General features: G+C 50.3%; 1 protein-coding gene across 1 annotated transcript; it reads right to left on the minus strand.

Moving 5' to 3' along the window:
• Positions 1-1,158: 1,158 nt before the first annotated feature.
• Positions 1,159-19,304, minus strand: PFAS (phosphoribosylformylglycinamidine synthase). The gene is made up of 28 exons (XM_037809542.1): positions 19,251-19,304; positions 16,312-16,492; positions 16,090-16,225; positions 15,508-15,613; positions 15,013-15,202; positions 14,795-14,900; positions 14,277-14,417; positions 14,034-14,158; positions 13,752-13,880; positions 13,084-13,215; positions 12,784-12,912; positions 8,450-8,523; positions 8,176-8,332; positions 7,818-7,879; positions 7,535-7,696; positions 7,178-7,303; positions 6,942-7,073; positions 6,461-6,691; positions 6,126-6,306; positions 5,963-6,046; positions 5,065-5,220; positions 4,778-4,897; positions 4,325-4,470; positions 3,983-4,190; positions 3,756-3,847; positions 3,551-3,665; positions 2,617-2,940; positions 1,159-2,532 (listed from the first exon to the last, which is right to left on the minus strand). The coding sequence occupies exons 2-28, from the start codon at positions 16,451-16,453 to the stop codon at positions 2,222-2,224; spliced, it is 4,017 nt and encodes a 1,338-aa protein (XP_037665470.1). The 5' UTR covers positions 16,454-16,492; positions 19,251-19,304; the 3' UTR covers positions 1,159-2,221.
• Positions 19,305-21,151: the final 1,847 nt, after the last annotated feature.

Genomic DNA, 21,151 nt, shown 5'->3' on the forward strand with positions numbered 1-21,151 from the left:
GTATGCACCCTTCCTTTAATAACACTTGGTGGTTATATTTGTTATTTTCTTTCCCACTGGCTAGAATTCAGTCACATCTGTAAGGAAATCGGGGAGATGTCATCTTTGAACAACCAAAAGCTCAGCTAAAATTACTGGGGGTTCTATTTCTAGAGGAGGTATTAGATAACTGGCACTCTTCCACAAGGAGTGACAGGTAAGTCATTCGAACATGGGGTGGGGGCAGGGGCAGGGGTGGGGGTGAGTTATATAGAACAGCAAGAGCCTAAAATGTGTAAAGTTCCTTCCCAGGGGGCTGGAGAAGCAGTAGTCTGGAAGAGAGGACCCCACCTCCAAGTCCCCAGCTTTGAGAGAATAAGTCACTGCTTGGAGGAGCTTTGAAAAAAGTGGTTTTCGGAGGATAGCTGATTTTTTATGAAGGCAAGGAGGGGCAGAGAAGAGAACGGGCCTGTAGGGGAATTGCTAAAGGGCCCAGCGGGATGGATGGGGAAAGACAGGAACCAAAGTGGGGGCCCAGGACAGTCATGTGGCTGCGGGATGGGAACGCAGAGTTGAGCCGACTTGGCTGTGAGGGTATCTGAGGTTGGACATCCAAACCAGAAATCACTCCACCTCCAAAATGTACTAGCTTACCCATGATAGCTAACCCATCCCGTTCCCTCACATACCACCCTTCCACTTTTGCACAAAACAGTAAGCTTTATATCTGAGCCTTGGTAGTATCTCCAAAATGGAATAATAAACCTGCCTCCTTCAAAACAATGTGTTAAGGGTATAGATCAAGCATGACTGGCTAGGAGTTAATTTTTAAATTTGGGTTGTGGATATGTGAGGCTTCCTTACTATTCTCTCTTTTGATTTGAAATTACAAGTTAAAACTAAAATGAAAAGCTATCTCTAGGATCAGGAAGAAACGTTCACATGTCAAAAATGACCTTTACTAGTTCATCTCTCAGAACGGGTAGCCTTGCAGAGCCATGAGATCTGAAAAGGTATTTTCACCCCATCCACAATTCACCATTGTTTCATCATCCTCCGGCTGCTCCTGAGAACACTGTCTGCCAGGATAACCTGTGCCCACCTCCCCACCAGGCCCTGCTGCCCCCAGGCATCTGAGATGCCAGCCCCCCTTCTCAGGGAAACTTCTTTAAACCAAAATTTTGAGCTACAAAAACTTTATTAGGAGGCAAGTTGCCTTGAGTTACGTAACAGGCATGAAGAAGTGACTTCTTCACGTGCAAAGGAAGCAATGGATGACCAGAGACAGCTGTCAGTGAGAAAAACTTGATAATCGTGCTTCCAGGAAATGTGACTGCAGGACAATGGGGAGGAAATGTGACATGGGTAAGAAGTGGCCTTGGGAGTCAGCCCCGAAATCAAATCCTGGCTCTCTCACTTACAAGCTCTGTGACCCTGGGTGATTTATTTGACCTTCATTCTTCCTTTGTAAAGAAGGGTAGCACATACCTTGCTGAAAGCTTGTGGGGGTACGTATAAAAAGCCTACACATGCTTGGCTCATGGTAAGTGCTAGAGATTTTAAATTCCACTAGACCATGAAGTCCCTAGAAGCAGTGACAGTGCTCAGCACAGGAGCTACTCAAGGAACACTAGGGCAGGAAGGAAGAGGTAGTTCTAGAATCTACTAGTCTCAGTTCAAGGGGTGAGGGTGCTGACCACTCCCACCAGAAAAGGAGCTGCTCAGTTTGGAAAGCTGCATTCAGGGGCCAGGGCAGCCTGAGTCAGAGCCAGAGCCCCCATCAGAGAAGCCCGTGCAAACATTTCCTCATGCTGAGCTCAGCACAGCATTTTCAAAGAGGAACCCAGAAGGCTTCTACTGGTTTTCAGCCGAGACACAGAGGTCCAGATTTGCATGCTTTTGTACTTCCCCTTGGAGCCCAGAAGAGAGAAAGGAGGCATGACCTGGTGATCACCAGGTAAAGTGGGGCCAAGGGGAGGAACTAACTTTCCAGTGCAGGCTCTTTTTGCTTCCTGGGCCTACGAAGAACAGAATGTGATAAAGCAGAACTTAAAACAGATCCAGTAGCTTAAGGCAAAAGAGGGCAGATTATCTAATTAGCTGTGTTGTTTTGCCATTTTGGTCCTTGACTCTTCGAGATCAGTTTGGGAGTATGTCAAGTGCTCCTGAAGGGGATGTGGGGAGAGGGCAGCAGACACCTCGGGCACAAACTAGCAGGCCCAGGTGAGCCTCCCCGGCCTGCTCAGCAGCCTCCTTCCTGGGTCCACTTTCGGGCGTTGAGGAAGAGCTGGAGCCAGGGGGAGGTGGCCAGAGTGTCAAAAGGAGGGGGTCGCCACGCCCACTGCCAGGGCCTCACGGCCCGCTCGGGGTGAGGCATGAGCGCCAGGTGGCGGCCGTCATGGGAGCAGACGCCAGCCACGCCCCCTGGGGAGCCATTGGGGTTCAGGGGGTACTGTTCGGTGGGATTCCCGTCATCATCCGCCCAGTGCAGCGGAGCCAAGCCCCTGGCCTCGATCTCGGCTTGCAGTTCCAGAGAAGAAAACGCCATATAACCTGGGAGGGAAGGAGCAGGGATGTGAGAGCAGAAATCCTTGGTGCCCTCTGCACGCCCCTGCCAAGACCCTCCCCGGGTCTGACCTTCCCCGTGGGCGCTCCACACGGGCAGCACGGCACCCTCCATCCCTCGCAGCATCAGGGCTGGCCCGGGCCCCACTCGCACGCTGGCCCAGCGAGACTCAAAACGCCCAGACAGGTTGTGGCGGAGCAGGAGGCCCGGCTGGGCTGGGCAGGAGTTGGGGTCTGTCTGCCCTGCCTCCTTGTTGGGGTCCCCTCCGACCCAGCCCAGCAGAGCAAGCAGCTGACAGCCGTTACACACGCCCAGGCTGAAGGTGTCTGGCCGCTTCCGGAAACGCCTGAGCTCAGCCCCAGCCTGTGGGTGAAAGGTCACGGCAGCTGCCCACCCTAGGAGGAACAGAGAGGTTGGGGTGAGACCTGGAGAGGCCCCAGAAAAGGGGGAGCAGAAAATGAAGGGGGATGGCTGTTTTTCCTTCCCAGCATGCAATGCTATACCCCTTGTACAATCAAAGAAATGGGTTTATCTGCTTAGATCAGAGGCTACCAGGCTATTAATTCTTAGGCCAGAGCCAGAGATGGCCTGTGGTAAGTTTTTTTGCTTGGCCAACAGAACATTTTTAAATATTTTTATCTAGTTGCCTAACATTTTAAAATATGACTTCATATAGAAATCTGGAATTTTGGCTTCTCTTGAAAAATAGAAAGCTCTGACCATGTTGATGCCCAGCTCTCCTACAGGACAGTCTGCTGGAGCCAAGCAGCGGCTGCCCCTTTAGACAGGACATGTGCCCTCCAGGTGGGCATGCCCTCCCAGCCCACCTGCCTCATTTAAATTACCTGTAAGCCTTCCGCTGGCATCGGGCCCAGACTGAACACTCCCGCTTTCCCCAGGAAAACGTGGAGGTGAGAGGCTGAGTCCCAGCCAAGGAAGACGGGCGCTAAAGGCATCTTTTTAGGAAGGGGCAGCGGGGGTGAGGTGAGAAGCCGGTGTGCTGACCTTTGGCAGAGCCCAGCACGTCTGCGTAGCTGAAGCCACCCACGAAAGCCACACCGCGGAATGTGTCCAGCCCGATTGCCCCAGAGAAGAGATCCTGCATGGTGACATCCCACACCTGGCAGGACGGAGCAAAGAAGTGTCAGAGGACACACACAGCCTGAGGGGGTTCCCTGTCCCCAAATGGGCCTAGCCACCCTCTGCTCACCTCAAACCCAGCCAGATGGAAGGCATCGGCCATCTCCCGGTCTCCGTTACTGCCCTCCTCTCGCAAGATGGCGACTCGGGGGGCAGGGCCACCTGGGGGAGGAGGAGTGTCCTGGACAGACAGCTCCTTCCCCCAGAAACCTTTCCCAAGGAAGGCTCAGTCACCCAGGCTCCACGTGTCGGGCCCACTGACCCCAGGAAGCCACCCGCCTACACACACTCCCTCACCGAGCTCGTGGGGCACGGAGGCTCTGGGGAAGGCGGGGGGCAGGCAGTAGCTGGGCCCGGTGCGCTCCCTCAGCCCCCGCTCCTCCTCTTCCACACAGCATGGCTCTGCCTGCAGCCGGTCCAGCTGGAAACTCGTCTCCTCCCAGAGGGCTCGCAGCTGCCCCACAGGCTCTTCCAGGACCACAGCCCCGTTCACTGACACGCGCACCTAGGGAGAGGGGCACGTTTATCCAGGGCCGGGAGGAAGGGGGCCCAACCCCAGGCCCTCTGAGGCTGGCAGAGAGGAATCACTGCCACCCCCCAAACCCCAACTCCTCCAAAGAGTATGGCTCTCCTCCTCACCGGGGCGTGGGGCCCAGCAGCGCCCGTGCGGCCCAGCTCCAGGCAGTGGAGGCCAGCACCCTGGTAACGCTGCAGCACTTGGGCCAGGTGTGCCTCCTGCACCTCCAGCACCAGGCCTGGCTCCTCAGCAAACAGCACAGGCAGCGCTGGGAAAGCAACAGGGGTCAGGGTGACAGGGCGCAGCCAGGACTCACAGATGGAGTCAGGAGGGTACGGTCAAAGCCCCAGGGAGTGCAGGCAGGGAGGGGGTGGAGGGAGGGTGGGGAGGGATGAGGAGGGCGTCAGAGGGTGCAGACGGGAACATGGTGGGTGCTGTTTGGTTCAGCAACCAGAGACGGGATGGGACTTGGGGAAAAGGGGTCGGGGACACTCCAGGCTATGTGGCAGCTGCTCCTGGAGATCCAGGTGTGGGGAAGGCAGCACAGGCCTGAGTCTAGCCACTGGGTTCCTCACCATCAATCCCGGGGGCAGGCACGTCCACCTCTATCCCACAATTCCCAGCAAAGGCCATCTCTAGTAGGCAGGTGATGAGGCCTCCATCGCTGACGTCGTGGCCTGAGCAGAGGAGGCGGTCTGGAGGAAGGAGAAAAGGGTCAGCAACCTCAGGGCCCAAAACTGCTGGCCCTGCCTTGTCTTCTGGGGAGAGCTGGGCACACACAGAGAACCGGAGCAGGGCCTCGGCTGCTGAACGCCTGCACAGGCCTGGCACATGGGCACCGTCTCCCCCCAGCCTCACTCACCTTTCAGCAGCCCCTGGGTGGTGCTGAAGGCCCGCACCAAGTTCTCAGGGAGGTCCAAGTCAGGAGGCTGCTCCCCAAGCTGGGAGAAGCACTGGGCCAGAGCTGTGCCTCCCAGCCGGTGCTGCCCAGGACTCAGAGGCACGTAGAGCAGATGGCCTGGGAGACAGTGCAGGGGTGGGGGAGAGGGACAGCTAGGAGGACTCCATTCCACAGTGCTCACAAGCCCTCCAGTTCCCAGCATGTGGACAGAACCCCCAGACTATGAGTCCCAGAAAACGTGAAGCAGACCCTGAACAAGAGATCAAGCCCTGTGCCAGTTTGGATCTATTATGTCCCCCAAAACGCCATGTTTTTTGATGCAATCTTGTGGAGGCAGATGGATTATTGTTGATTAGGCTGAAATCCTTTGATTGAGTGTTTCCATGGAGATGTGACTCAAACAACTGTGGACGAGACCTCTGATTGGATCATTTCCATGGAGGTATTACCCCACCCATTCCGAGTAGGTTTTAATTGAATCACTGGAATCCTATAAAAAAGTTCACAGATGGAATTGCTGCAGCTTAAAGAGACATTTTGAAGACGGCTGTTGAAGGCTGAAACTGACACTTTGGAGAACGCCATTTTGAAATGCAACCTGGGAGCAAGCAGACACCAGCCACGTGCCTTCCCAGATGACAGAGGTTTTCTGGATGCCAATGGCCTATCTCCAGTGAAGGTATCCTATTGTTGATGCCTTACTTTGGACACTTTATGGTCTTAGGACTCTAACTTTGTAACCAAATAAACCCCCTTTATAAAAGACAATCCATGTCTGGTATTTTGCAAAACAGCAGCATTAGCAAACCGGAACAAGCCCTGAGAACATGGTGCAGTGAGGAGGAGGAAGACCCCATACCTCTCCCTCCAGGATGCTTGAGGTCTGGGGTGACGGTGGCTGTGATGTCTGGACATACAGCATAGGCCGAGATGACCAGCGACCCTGCGGAGGGAGTGAGGAGGGAATGAGGCGCCCACCCAGGCCCAGCTCCTCACCCTCTCCCCACAGCCCCCAGCCTCACCAGGAGCCCTCACGGTCTCAGGGCCCACCCGGGCAGCCATGCTGAGGGAGTCCTTGCCACCGTCCACCGCCACGCCCAGGGCTGCCATCACTGCCACCATGGCCTCGCAGGCGTCGGCCAGGGCTGCGCCCTCCCCTGGGAGCTTGGCTGCCCACATCCAGTTCCCACTGCACTTCACGTCCTGCAGAGTGACAGAGACACAGTGTCAGGTGGAAAGAAAGATGTGCAGAGCCCAGGGGTGGCAAGAAGACCTGGAGGTCAGAGCCTGGAAAGGGAAGGGGGGATAAGCGGATGTGTGGCCTGGGGCTCCGGCCTAGAAGCTGCAGGGGACTCACCCGGAGGTCAGTGACCAGAGCAAACACCAGGTTGGTGAGGGCTTCGGCTACCGCCAGCCGGGCAGCGACCTTGGGGTCCAGCAGGCTCTTGACTGGCTGTTCTCCCAGGGCTGTCGCAGCCCCCACAAGTTCCTGGTGGCTCAGGGCCACTACCGCTACGTCTGCTAGGGGGGTCTGCAGAGGTCCAACACACTGCTGCTGGGCCACCAGGCCCCCCACAGAGCGGTCCACCTGCGGAACCAGGTGGGGTTGGAGAAAGGGGGCTCCTCCACTTGCCCCTGAGGACACAGGGTGGTGGGAGGCCCGGCTCTCCCCCAGCATGCAGCCAAGAGCCGACTCAAAGCAGGGGCAGCAGGGAGACCAGACAGTCAGGGTCTCCTCCAGGGCCTGGTGAACCCCAGAATGGTCCCAACGGGTGGGAGGCCGGGGGTGGGTGAGTGGGGCAAGGAGGCAGGGGGCAGAGCTGGGGTGCAGGGAGGACCTTGTTGGTGAGGTAGCGCTTGCTGGCCACGGCAGGCAGCCTCAGGACCCGCTCCAGGGCCTGGCGCACGCTCAGCCCCAGGGGCAGGGCCAGAGGCTGCAGCACAGGGGCATCCCTCTGGAGGAAGAACTCCTGAAATAGAGAAGGGGGCAGGGGTGGGTGAAGCAAAGGCTGGGTGAGGGGGGTTCTGAGGGCTGGGTCACAGAGGGGAGAACCACTTCCTCCCGCTTCCATACCTTCCGAGGCATCTTGCCCAGCACCCAGTCCAGCTCCAGGTCCACAGGGGTGGGGGGAGGTGTCGGTGGGCCATCCCCTTCGTCATTTGTTCCTCCAGGACACGCCCGATCATCCACCAGCACTATCTGCAGACACCGGGGGAATGAGACAGGGAAGCACCAGCAGTGAACACCCCGAGAAATCGGGGCCAAAATGCTCCTTCACCCCTTTTTTTGCTTCCCCTATTGAGTCCTGCCCCCTCCCCACCTCCTACATCCTGCCCCCTGAGTGTCTGCCACTGCCTCCTATTCTCCTCTCACTGCTTTCCCTCCAGCCCCTGCCCACGGCGTCTGTCATGATGCCCTGGGCTGACGCACTCTCTTGTTGCCGGTGATGGTGCCCACGAAGCAAGCTGGGCAGCGTTCCCGGGCACTGACACGACGCAGGAAGTCCCGCTCGGGGGGCCGCAGCAGAAGCGCATTTGACTCCTGGTACTCAGCCCCCCAGATTTCCAAGGCATTCAGGGTTAGGTCCCCGAGCTGTCCATCCATGGGGGCATGGGAGGAAAGCAAAGGGTCAGAGAGCACTCCCAAGTCTCGGGGAGCTGCTGAGAAGGCTGGCTGGGCTGGCAGGAGCCGGGGCTTCAGGGACGAGACCCACCTGGAAGCGGCTGGTGTAAATGACGGCTCCAGCTGGGTCACTCAGTTCCTTCAGGACATTACCTGGTGAGAGGGTTAGCAGAGAGAGGTGGTGATTTGGCTGTGGCCAGCACCAGGCCAGCAAAGATCAGTCCCCAGCCTCCAAATGAGCTCTTAATTCTGTGGGTCCCTGCTGCCTCCTCACCACCAGCCGTCCCATGGCAGAAGGCTGCCACCCCCACCTTGAACCTGTTCAGAATACATATGGGGTAGAGAATGGGATGCACATCTGGGTGGCTGGTTGAGCTCATCGCTGCCTCTTCCTAAACCAAACAGGAGTCCCAGCAGGTTTTGGTCCCTCATCCCAGCCCCTTCCTCACCGTTGCCACCGGCACCCTGATCGTGCAGGCTGCAGATGGGGTTGCCCCCAGGCGCCTCCACACAAGCCCGGATCACCCGGTTCATCTTCTGTTCCATCTCTGGGTCTCCCCGCTGCACAGCACCGAAGTCCAAATCACTGGCGTTGTCTCCCTGCACCTAGAGGAACACAGGACAGGGCTCGGCTCAGGGAGGCTGGGAACTCCTGCTCCCCAGCCAAGCAGGGGGCCGCCCGGCACTGTGGCGGAGTCTGCGTCTTCAGCTGTCCCCGCTCACCTGCACAGAGGAAGCAGCGCCACCCCCGACTCCAATCCTGTAGACAGGACCCCCCACCTTTACAACATCCATGCCTGTGAGGAAGGAAGGGGGGCAGAATCAGAACACGGGAGAAGCCATCACCAGAGGCCCCTAATGCAAGGAATTGTGCAGATGTAAGTCCAGCTGATATTAGACCAGGACTAGATGGTTACACTGCTGAATTCTATCAAAACATTTAACAAGATTTAACACCAGTCCTTCTCCAACTCTTCTGAAAAACAGAAGAGGAGGAATTACTTCCCAACTCACTCTATAAGGGCAGCAAAATAACCCTGATACCAAAGCCAGAAAAAAAACAGTACAAGAAAGGAAAAATACAGACTAATATCCCTTATGAATATAGATGCAAAAATCCTCAACAAAATACTGGCAAGCTGAATCCAACAATATGTATAAAGGATTACACACCATGACCAAGTGGGATTTATTCCAGGAATGCAAGAATGGTTCGATGTAAGAAAAAAATCAATGTAATATATCACATTAATACAATGAAGGGAAACAACATGTATGATCATCTCAATTGATACAGAAAAGGCATTTGACAAAACCCAATGTCCTTTCATGATTAAAAACACTCAGAAAATTAGGAATAGAAGGGTATTTTTTCAACATGATAAAGGGCATTTATGAAAAACCCACAGGAAATATCATACTCAATAGTGAAAGACTGAAAGCTTCTCTCTAAGATCAGGAACAAGACAAGGATGCCCCATCACCACTGTTAGTCAACATTGTATAGGAAGTTCTAGCTGGAACAATCAGGCAAGAGATAGAAGGCATCTAAACTGGAAAAGAAGAAGTCAAATTATCCCTAAGCACAGATGACATGTTCCTATATATACAGAAAATTACAAAGAATCCACAAGATAGCTCCTAGAACTAATAAACAAATTCAGCAAAATTGCAGGATTCAACATAAACAAGAAGTCACATGGGTTGCTATACACCAGTAATGAACAATCTGAAAAAGAAGTCAAGAAAACAATTCCATTTATGATAGCATCAAATGAATAAAATATCTAGGAATAAATTTAACCAAGGAGGTGAAAGACTTGGACGCTGAAAACTGTAATATATTGCTAAAAGAAATTAAAGATCTAAATAAATGGGAGCACATCCCCTTTTCTTGGATTGGAAGACTTAATATTGTTAAGATGTCAACAACGCCTAAAGCAATCTACAAATTCAATGCGATCCCCAGCAAAATTCTAGCAGCCTTTTTTGGCAGAAATGGAACAGCTGATCCTCAAATTCATATGGAATTGTAAGGGGCCCCGAAGAGCCAAGACAATCTTGAAAAAGAACAAATTGGAGGACTCACACGTCCTGATTTCAAAAGTTACCACAAAGCTACAGTAAGGAGTGTGGTACTGGTATAAGGACAAATATATAAATCAATGGGATAGAAGTGAGAACGCAGGGGTAAACCCATACATTTATGGCCAGTTGATTTTAGACAAGGGGGCCAAGTCCACCGAATGGGGAAAGAATAGTCTTTTTGGTGCTGGGACAACTGGAAATCCACATGCAAAAGAAAGAATGTGGACCCGTCTCTCACCATTTTCAAAAATTAATTAAAAATGGATCAAAGACCTAAATGTAAGAGTGAATACTATAAAACTCTTAGGAGAAAATATAGGAAAATATCTTCAGGACCTTCTAGTAGGAAACGGATTTTTAGATTTTACACCAAAAACACGAGCAACAACAAGAGAAATTAGATAAAGTGAGACCTCAACAAAATTAAAAACTTTTGTGCATCATAGAACAGCATCAAGAAAGTGAAAAGACAACCTACAGAATGGGAGAAAATATTTGGAAACCATATGTCACGATAAGGGTTTAATATACAGAATATATAAAGAACTCCTACAACTCAACAACAAACAAAAAAGACAAACAAGCCAATTTAAAAATAAGCCAAGGATCTGAATGGACATTTCTCCAAAGATGATATTCAAAAGGCAAATAAGTATAAGAAAAGATGCTCCACATCATTAGCCATTAGAGAAATGCAAATTAAAACTATGAGATACTACTTCATATACACTAGAAAGGTTATTATTAAAAAAAATTAAAAACCTGAGAATTACTGGCAAGGAGGAAAACAGGAACCCTTGAACATTGCTGGTGGGAATGTAAAATGGTGCAGCCACCATGGAAAACAGTTCTGCAGGTCCTCAGAAACTTAAACACAGAATTACCATATGACCTGACAATTCACTCCATACCCTAAAGAATTGAAAGCAGGGACATGGACAGATATTTGGACACCAATGCTCATTGCAGCATTATTCACAAAAGCCCAAAGGTAGAAGCAACCCAAGTGTCCACTGACAAAGAAACAAAATGTGGTATAGCCACACAATGGACTATCATTCAGCCGTAAAAAGAAGTGAAGTGCCTAGTACATGATACAACATGGATGAACCGTGAAGATATCAGGTCGAGTGAAATAAGCCAGCCTGAAAAGGACAGACATTGTGTGATGTTTTCTTATATGAAATAACATAGAGACAGAGGCAGAACAGTGGCTAGCAGGGGTGGCAAGAGGGGAGAATGGGGAGTAATTGCTAAATAATTATGAGTTTTGGTTTAGGATGATGAAAATAGTCTGGAAATAGTGGTGAAATTTCCATAGCATTGTCGTTGTACTTAATGTCAAAGAACTGTCCTCTTAAAACGGCTAAAATTATTTTTATGTGATGTATATTTTACAATTAAAAATATAATTTTTTTAATCAAAATTTCAAAAGGACAGCATCAAGAAAGTGAAAAGACAATCACAGAATAGAAGAAACCTCTAATGGATAAGGGACTTGCATTCAGAATATACAAAGAACTCTCACAACTCTCAACTATAAAAGACAAATAACCTAATTCACAACAGGGGCAAAGGATCTGAATAGATATTTCTCCAAAGATAAATCACCAATAAGCACATGAAAGGATGCTCAATAGCACCACCTTAGGGAAACACAAATCCAAACCCTAATGTGATACTTCACACCCACTAGGATAAAAAAGATGAATAATAACAAGAGTTGAGGTGGGTGTGGAGAATCTGGAACCCTCAAATAAATGTTGGTGGGAATGTAGAATGGTGCAGCTATCTTGGAAAACAGTTCTGCGATTCCTCAAAACGTTAAGAGTTACTATATGACCCGGTATGTGAAGTGAAACATGTATGTTCATACAAAAACATGTACACAAATTCATAAAATCCAGAGTGCTGAAAGAACCCAAGTGTCCTGCAACTAATGAATGGGTAAACAAAAATGGTATAGCCACACACAGGAATATTACTGCCCTCTAAAAAGGAATGAAGTACTAATGCATGTTATAGTATAACGTGGATGAATTTCAAAAATATTGCTAACAGAAGCCAGTTAGTTACAAAGACCATGTATTACATGATTCATTTTTATGAAAAGTCCAGAATAGGCAAATCCACAGAGACAGAAAGTAGACTAGATTAGTGGCTGCCAGGGACTGGGTGAAGGGGAGAATAGGGGTTGGTCCTGCTAATGGTTTCTTTTTGGGGTAATGAAACTGTTCTGAAATGAAAAGCAGTGATTGATTTAGGGTGAACCTTATGGTATGTGAATTATGTTTCAATAAAGTGGTTATCTGAAAAAAGGGGCGTGCAGTATGCTATTTGTTTAAGACAAGGGAGAAACAGACCTAAGAATCTGTTTATATACACACAAAATACCCCTGGGAGGATACACAAATAACCACTGGGTATCTCTAGGGAGGGCCGTGGGGTGGCTGGGGGGCAGGAGTAGGAGAGTTTTCACTGTATAACCTCTTTTGCCTTTTGAATTTTGAAGCATGTGACTGGGTTACCTTTTTAATAAATGGGCCCTGGGCTTTATCTGGATTCTGCCACAGCACTTAGCATAGCGCCCAGCACGAGTGCTCAATAAATGTTTGCTCGATTGAGCTGAGCTCAGAGATAAGTGCCCCTGGCGCCCAGCAGAGACTGACAAAACCACAGGCTGCCTTTACTTAAGGTGACCCAGAACCACAAGGGCTGGGGCGAGGACAGATGCCCCGGTGGCATCAAGCCCTGGCCTGTCTTGAAACCTTGTATTTGGAAGAAGAGAAATGAGCTGAGAGATTCAAAACCAACCAAGCATTTAGGTTGTATACATGTTATGACAATGAAAATGGATGGAAAAAAAGACTAACCAAGGAGCTGAAATACCTTTGCAATTCCCCTCCTGCAGCTGCCACGTGCTGGGGAGAAAGCTGGCTGGGTCCAGAGAAAGGTGGCAGGCTCTTACCTGGCTCTGGGGGCTCCTTGCCTACGTGTGCAGCTTCCATGGACCCGATGCCCCCACTGAACATGATGGGCTTGATCCACTCGCGCCGCTGGCCATCAGGCAGCTGGAGGCCCAAGGAGCGGGCAAAACCTGGAACACGGACATCAGAGGGGGGCGGGGGATAGTGACAGGTCACCCAGACCCCCAGCACTCACTGCATGTGGCAACCCCAGGTCCCACATCCTACCTAAAAGACCCTCTGGGACTAGGTGTCTGTTACCACACACCCCTCCTCCTCCCCCAACAAACACACACCCTCACCTGCCAGCACCGGTTCCCCAAACTTGTTGCCGTAGTCAGAAGCCCCATTACTGGCTTCAATGGCAACCTCCAGGGGCCGGGCAAAGTTCCCAGGATACTGGAAGCTGGGATCCTCCCAGGGCAGAGTGTAACCTGGGAGGGAAGAAGAAAGTTGGATGGACTGTCAAGACAGAAGATGGAGGAGCCAGGGTCCTTCAGGATGAGTCCAAGCCACCAGGGACCAGCCCCACAGGTGGAATGTTCCAGTTTAGGAAGTTCCATTTTAAGAACATCGAGAACCTTCAGTAATGCATTGGTCTTGCTCCCACACTAGCCTTCCCTCTTGACTCTTGAGATCTTAGAAATTCTGAAGATTTTCTAAGAAACTGGATTCTGGGACAGGTAATGGGCATAAGACCAACCCAGCATCATCTTTTCTTACAGAGTGGATGCTTGTTTATAAAGAAAACTGAAGTTCTGCACTGCTGGTCTGAGAACCTAGGTGTCCCCTGGCCTGTATTCCTTCTAATCACAGTAGGAGAGTGGCCAGCTCTCCAGAGCCCTCCCTCCCCAGAAAAGGTCATCCCCAGGATGACGACCCTTCGACTTAGTTCTACAAGTGTATTTTGGTGCTTTGCTTGCCAGGACAAGGGCCCTGGAAGGCAAAGTGAGGAGAAGAGAGAAGGGACCTGGGATGTACAGGTTTCCAAAGCAATAGCCAGCAGTGCCAGCCACCACGTGGGCTCCACGGCCTGTGCACTGGACATCTCGGATGCGGCCCCCTGTGCCCGTGGTCGCACCGCTGAAGGGCGCTACCCCTGTAAAGAGAGAGAGGGAGAGGTGTGGGTACCACTGAGATGAGCCCCATCTTTGAACACGTCCATCAAAAAGCAGCATAACCAGCCTGCCTGCCTGTTTCCTCCAGCCTGCCATATTCTCATCTCCCTCATCCCTCCCGGGACCCAGCTCACCTGTGGGGAAGTTGTGTGTCTCTGCTGTGAAGACAACGTGTCTCAGCCCCTGCTGCTCCCGGAAGCGGCTTGGCCGAGTGGGGTCCTCGGGCCGCAGAAACCTGACTTCCTCTCCCTGGATGGCACTGCGGACGCATTGTTCTGGACCCTACTTCCTTCTTGGAATTGGCCACCAACCCCGCCGGGGTGTGGGGCCTCCCCTCCCCCTGGCCTGAGGTCACCCCAGCCGAGGGCACAGCCCACCTGCTGTTGTCACAGAACTTGAGGACATTGTTGGGGTTGGAGGATGCCTGGGTGTGCATGATGGACTCAAACAGCGAGTGGGCCAGCTTCTGCCCGTCCACGTGGAGTTGACCCTTGAAGAACCAGTGCCGGCTGTGCTCACTGCAGGGGGTGATGGGGAGGGAGCAGGGTGGGAACACTGGGTCATTTCTCAGGCCTTGGTGTATCTTCTCACCAGCATTCAACATCTAACAATACTTAACAGCAGAGGGACAGCCAACTCATACTTAGATAACAAGTCAAAATATATACCAAAAAGGCCTGACCTTTAAGCAACCAGTCCCTGTGGATTACCCAGAGCCAAAGTGAAGATCAAACCACGACGTGCATGTAAACTACCAGATAACCAGGGCGCCCAGGCCCTCAAGCAGACCCAGGAAGTCCTCCAGGCCATGGGAGCACCATAAAAGTGAGGCCTTGAGGTTTTCCCTTCCGATCTCTACAGGCTCCATGGGCCCTCCTGTCCCGTTCCTGCCCACCTGTTGGACTGAGCCAAGTCGAAGGCCTCTACAGTGCTGGGGTTCCGCTGCAGCTCCTGGAAGCGCTTGGTGTAGAAATCCAGGTCCCAAGAGTCAAAGGCCAGACCTTAGGAAACAAACCCCAGAAATGACTGCTGGACTCACATGCTGTATCCCAGGCCTCGGCACCCCCTACCCCATCCTGGCTGCCCACTGCCCTCCCAGGGACCCCTGCTCACCTAGCTCCTGGTTGGCCTTCTCCAGGGCGGGCCGGCCCTCGGCTAGTATGTTGATAGGGCCGCTGAGAGGTGCTGGGAGGTTCCCAGGGGCGAAGCTGTGGATGGGGACGGGGAAGTGCTGCTCTGTCATCCGGTCATGCAGTGTAGTCAGAGCGATGGCCTCCACCTCAGCTGAAGGGGGGTGGGCAAACTGGGGGGAAAGACACAAACAGGGGTGGAGAGAATTGGCTGCTCTCGGCCCTCCACGTCATGCAGGACCAAGCCAGTGCTAGCCCATATGGCACCTCTGAGCAGATAAGAAAGAGATGCCCCTTCCAGACATGAGTCCATGTCAGGATGCCCCAGTCCTTGAGGCAGTGAAAAACCTGCACAACCACACAGGGCAGGCCTAAGCCAGGAAGTCCTCCCTTTGCTTCTGCCATTATTTGTCTAGAGTTCAGAACCTAATCTCTCATCTCTGACCTGCCTCCTCCTCCTGATCCCCCACTGCCTCACCGAGAGCCGGTAGCGCCGGGTAGTTTCCACACGATCCACAGCCCCCAGGCCGGCAGCCTGGCACACTGACACGATGTTGGTGGACATCGGGGTGGAGAAGTTCAGCCTGCCGAGGGGGCCGGACGGTCAGGACCAGAGAGCACCAGGCAGGCCATCCTGAGATCCTGCCAGCCAGCTGGGGTGGCAGATGCTGCCCACCGCTGTCCAGCCAGCCTCCCACCTCTGCCCCCTACCACTGGCCTTCAGCCTGGCCAGAACACCAAGAAATCTCCTTTTAAAGGTTGCTCAAATCAAGCCATCTAGCAGCAAAACTACTTGGATTTCAACTTCTCAGAATGCAACTTATTTTATTTCCAAAACATTCCTGGGATCTGGCTCGGTCAAAAGCATCTTCCCAAACGGAAAAGGCATGTGCATGGCTCCCTAGCCAGGGAGGTAGGATGAGGCGAAGGAAAAAAAAAATCTCCCAAGAATCACAAGGGGAGCAAGTAGAGGAACAAAGAGGAAGGGGTAGGCAGTTGCGTTTGAAAGGGACGCTGTTCTCTGGAATCAACATAAGCTGCTGCAGGGCAAGACACTTACCTAGGCCCGACCTCCAACAGCAGGTCATTGGGGCTGGAAAGGAGCCAGGACTCCTGAGCAACATCATCCAGCAACAAGGGGCAGCCAAACAGCCACGTCAGCTTCTTCATCTCCTTAGCATTTGGGAGAGACTCAGCTGCAGGGAGTTGGGACAAGGACACCATGAGACAGTGCCCCTGGCACTGGGATACCTCTCGCAAGAATCCAATACCCAGGCCCAACCTGTCCAGTTCACATTGTAGCACAGCTCTGTCTCCACCCTCTGCAGCTCTGGCAGTTTTCCTTGCAGCTTCCTCCGAGTGAGTCCAGAGGATGCCCCCTCATGGCCAGAGGGACGGACATAGAAGTGGAGGACGGGGGACATCTCCGCAGGTGTCCCTGGCTGGAGAGAGGAGTTGGGTTCCTAAAAAAATAACATTAACCACAGCTTACCTGTTGAACTGATTTCAAGTTTCAAGGACAATTGAGGCTTGGGAGGCAACAGGGATGGGGTGGGGTGAAGTAAGAGGGGTATGCAGAGAGATGAGGGTAACCTAAAAAATACAACCTTGGGAATTTTAACTAACCCTGAAAAATAAATGTTCCTTGAGTACCTGCACTGTGCTGGGCCCCAGGCAGGGCCTTAGGAACAGAGCTATGAATAAGTCAGGAACCATCTCTGCCCTCAAAGAGCTTACATAGTATTGAGGGAGGCAGGCAAGGACCCAGACATTTCCAGTCCAGATCAAAGGACTGTAGGTACCAACCCAGCATTTCAGGAGTTGGGAAAGACTTTCTGGGAGAAACGTCTGAACATTAACCTGGAGGATGAGCTGGACTGGGCGTGGCTCATGAAGTTCACTGACAGCTCCTCTACTTCAACGTTCATCATATTATGTCCCTGCTCAAAGTAAATCCAAAGCCTTTAGCCTTTCATTCAAAGGCCCTCCAAATCTATCCTTTCCAACTTCTTATCCCAGTGCTCTCAGCAGGGGCCTTGCTTTCTTAACCAAACCCTGCCTGGCCTCTTGGCTCTTCCTTTGCTCCCCTCCTGGAATACCTGTGCTTACCCCCCACCCCCATCCTATCCAAAGCCTCCCCACCTACTCTGTGAAGTTCTCCTTGTCCAGCCTGCAGAGAACCTCCTTCCTCAGCAGTGCTGAGGCCTTCTGATCTGCATCATTCATTCAAACATGATCACACATTTGGGCTCACAGATGTGAGCTATCTACTGCCTCTTCCCAATGAAGCAGGGGGAAGGAAGCTCACTGCCTGATATCTCCTCTTGAATGACTCTTAGGCATCTCCAGCTGAACTTATTCAAAGCTAAATCAATGCTTTGACTACTCCAGTCAAGGTCACCAAGGATCGCTATGTTGCCAATCCCAAAGCCACTTAACTGTTATCTCACTACCTCTCAGCAGCATTTGGTTTATTCATCCCCTACTTCTTGAAAACACCTTCCTCTCTTGGCTTTGATGACACCACACTCTCCTGATATTCTTCCTTCTCAGTTGCCTGTACTGCTCAGCCTCCAAGCATTGGGTGCCCAGAGCGCTGTCCTGAGCTTCCATCTTACTGCACGCTTTTCCTTAAGTGATCTCATCCAGTCCTGTACCTTTAGATGTATGAACAGGCTGAACCACATGCAATTGCTGAAATTCAACCATTTTTGGCCAAACTATATAAATTTTATATGGTTCAAGCTAATACTTGTCAATGGGTTCCATCATTTTCTTCAGCTCTGACTATCCCTCAAACTCCAGACTAGTACATTCAAATATTTATATGACACCTCACATGGATATCTCAGATACTGGAAATAGCCTGGAAGGGCCAAAACAGAAATCCTGTTGTCTTATTTCTCCAGACCTGCTGTTCCCCTGGTCTTCTCCATCTCAATAAACACTATCATCATCTAACCAGTTCCTCAAGCCAAAAACACAGTCAACTTTAATTCTTTCCTTCATCCCTCCACACACCCAATCAACCCATCAGTAAGTTAGCTGTGTCGACTCTATTTCCAAACATATTTGAAATCTCTCCAATTCTCTTCATCTCTATCACTATCATGCTAGTCCAAGACACCACCACCATTCGCCTGGACTAATGACATTGGCTTCCTGCCCAGTCCCCCAAATTTTACTCCTGCTAAACAGCAATCCATTAGCCACATGTTAGCATAAATAAGAACATGGTTTGCCATCACATAAGATATTGCTTGCAAAGCCTTACTGTTCTGGCCCCTGCCTACCTCTCCAAACCTATCTCTCCTCGTCCACAATGTGCCAGTCACACTGGCTTCCTTTCTATTCCTCCAAATTTCTAAACTTGGTGCTAGAAGGCATTTTTTCCACTTGATATCTGCATGACGAAGGCTTTTTCTTATTATTGGGATATCAGATGAAATTCACCTCCTTGGAAAGGCTTTCCTTGACCAACCACTCTGAAGTAGTCACTATCACATTACCCTATTTTAATTTTCTATATAGTACTTATCACTATCTGATACTTTATTTTTTGCTTTACCTTCATCACTAGAAGAAAGTCTACATAGGTAAGAACTGTAGCTGCTTGGTCGCCCCTTAACCCGCCCCCCCCAATAAAGCTCGTTGACTGAATGAATGGACTCCTGTCTCTCCACTCCCCAACACCCCCACCCCGAGCTCCTGCCAAATCAGTCTTGATTCCTCCTTTTCTCTCAGAGCTCCCACCACAGGCTGGATCACCTTTTCTAAAGTTAGGTCCCTCATTGTTGTTCTCCACAGCATAATCTCTTCACACCCTGAAATCATTTTCTTTATTAAGCCACTTGCTTTTCCTCCGTCACACTCCCAGTGAAATGTAAACTCCAGGGGCGCAGGGCAGGGCTTGTCTGGATCATGGCTGTATCGCCAACAACTAGCCTGGTGCCTGACACCAAAATAGGTCGAGGACAGGTTTTTTGTATGAACTAATGGGAGATGGAAGCCTCAGTTTACGCGGGACCGTCCCTTCCCGGCGTCTACCGAACCCGCGCATGACACAAATGGTCGCCTGCAGAAAGCAAGCACGCAGGTCCCTACCAGACGCCGTTTGGCCTAGTGGGGAAACAGGAGAGGCCCGGGCCAGGCTTGGAGTGAGTGGCGCGGGGATACACCGGGGAAAGGACGCTAGGCCATTAGCCCGCAAGCCATACTCACGTGGAAGCAGCTCTGAACTCCTCGAATCGTGGCGCCCTCGTTACGTCATCCGCGTGCGCCGTGAGCAGTGGCGCGCTCGTTACGTCATCCGCGCCCGCCGTGAGCAGAGGCTCGTTACGTCATCAGATAGCGATAAGTACTATACAGAAAATTAAAATAGGATAATGTGATAGTGATTACTTCAGAGTGGTTGGTCAAGGAAGGCCGGGGCAGCTGCCGCACTCGTCCTCAGTTCTCTCGGAGGCGTTACCCTACGGGCTGCTTATCTCACAAATTTGCCTTAACATTGACGTTTCTGAAAATATAGTCTGTTCTGTATGACGACTAGATAGCCATCTAAAACTGAACTGACAGTTCTGAGACAATTAACACAAAAGTGTTAATTTTCGAAGGTAATTTAGTTTTGTGACTGGGAATTCAGTGAAAATACATGTCTTTTCTGAAGCGAGCAGAATGGATTATATACATGTAGGAATAAATCTGGCTTTAGGGTTATTAACTGTCTTGAAATCAACCATCTAAGATTCTTTATAAGCACGAGAAGCTAAAAATTGAAAACCTAAATAACAGTTTATTTTTGAGAAATGACTCAAGTTTCTAAGTTTTTTTTTTTTCAAAGTCATACCTAGGTAGTATCTTTTTAATTGGAAAAAAAATCAATCCATGATGTTTATGCAGTAAGTATAAGTAAATACTATATAAGGAAACTAATCTATTTGAAAACATGGCTATATTAGAAGGTAATTTTTATTTTCATTTTTATGTCATGTATGTGACAGGATTACAGAGTGGAAACAAGTTGATTGGAGGCAGCAGAAGTCGCTAGTACTTTGTACAGTCACATGTAAGGATGAAATCAGGGTAAACCAATATTAACACAAAATCTAAAGGATACTTATAAGATATTTTGAATATTAGGTAAGTCAGTGGTTTTCAGTAACAAGAGGACACTTCTCGTGTCTTGAAACTATATGAACATGGGGAAATGATGTAATACAACATAGAGTTATACTCAAGGCCAGTGAGTTGTAAGTTGCCACAGAGAACCCTAATGTAAACTATGGCTGGAGTTAGTAATATAATTATAATAATATTGGTTCATTGTTCTGGTTTGCTAATGCTGCCTGTGCCAGTTTGAATGTATTATGTCCCCCCAAATGCCATTATCTTTGATGTAATCTTGTGTGGGCAGACCTATCAGTGTTAATTAAATTATAACTCTTTGTTTCCATGGAAATGTACCCCACCCACCTGTGGGTGATGACTGATTGGATAATTTTCCATGGAGGTGTTGGCACACCCACTCAGGGTGGTTCTGAATTAAATTACTGGATCACTATATAAGATCAGACAGAAGGAGCAAGCTGCTACAGCCAAGAGGAACACTTTAAAGAAAGCACAGGAGCAGCTGATGAGAGACAGTTTGAAGATGGCCATTGAAAGCAGACTCTTGCTCCAGAGAAGCTAAGAGAGGACAAACAGCCCCAAAACAACTGAGAGTGACATTTTTGAGGAACTGCAGCCTAGAGAGGAACGTCCTGGGAGAAAGCCATTTTGAAACCAGAACTTTGGAGCAGATGCCAGCCACGTGCCTTCCCAGCTAACAGAGGTTTTCCAGACACCATTGGCCATCCTTCAGTGAAGGTACCCGATTGTTGATATATTACCTTGGACACTTTATGGCCTTAAGACTGTAACTGTGTAACCAAATAAACACCATTTTCTAAAAGCCAATCCATCTTTGGTATTTTGCATTCTGGCAGCATTAGCAAACTAGAACACTGCCGTTATGAAAAATATCAGAAATGGATTGGCTTTTATAAAGGGGGTTGATTTAGTTACAAAGTTATAGTCTTAAGGCCATAAAAAGTGTCTAAGCTAAGGCTTCAATAATAGAGTAC

Source organism: Choloepus didactylus, chromosome 18, assembly GCF_015220235.1.
Source record: "Choloepus didactylus isolate mChoDid1 chromosome 18, mChoDid1.pri, whole genome shotgun sequence".
Taxonomy (NCBI): Eukaryota; Metazoa; Chordata; class Mammalia; order Pilosa; family Megalonychidae; genus Choloepus; species Choloepus didactylus.

Coding starts and splice junctions, on each gene's coding strand:
- PFAS (XM_037809542.1), bottom strand. CDS start 16,453: ATGTCCCCCGTCCTCCACTTCTATGTCCGTCCCTCTGGCCATGAGGGG. Junction 13,881..14,033: donor GACACACAACTTCCCCACAG/GTGAGCTGGGTC, acceptor CTCTCTTTACAG/GGGTAGCGCCCTTCAGCGGT. Junction 5,221..5,962: donor CAAGCATCCTGGAGGGAGAG/GTATGGGGTCTT, acceptor ACTGTCTCCCAG/GCCATCTGCTCTACGTGCCT.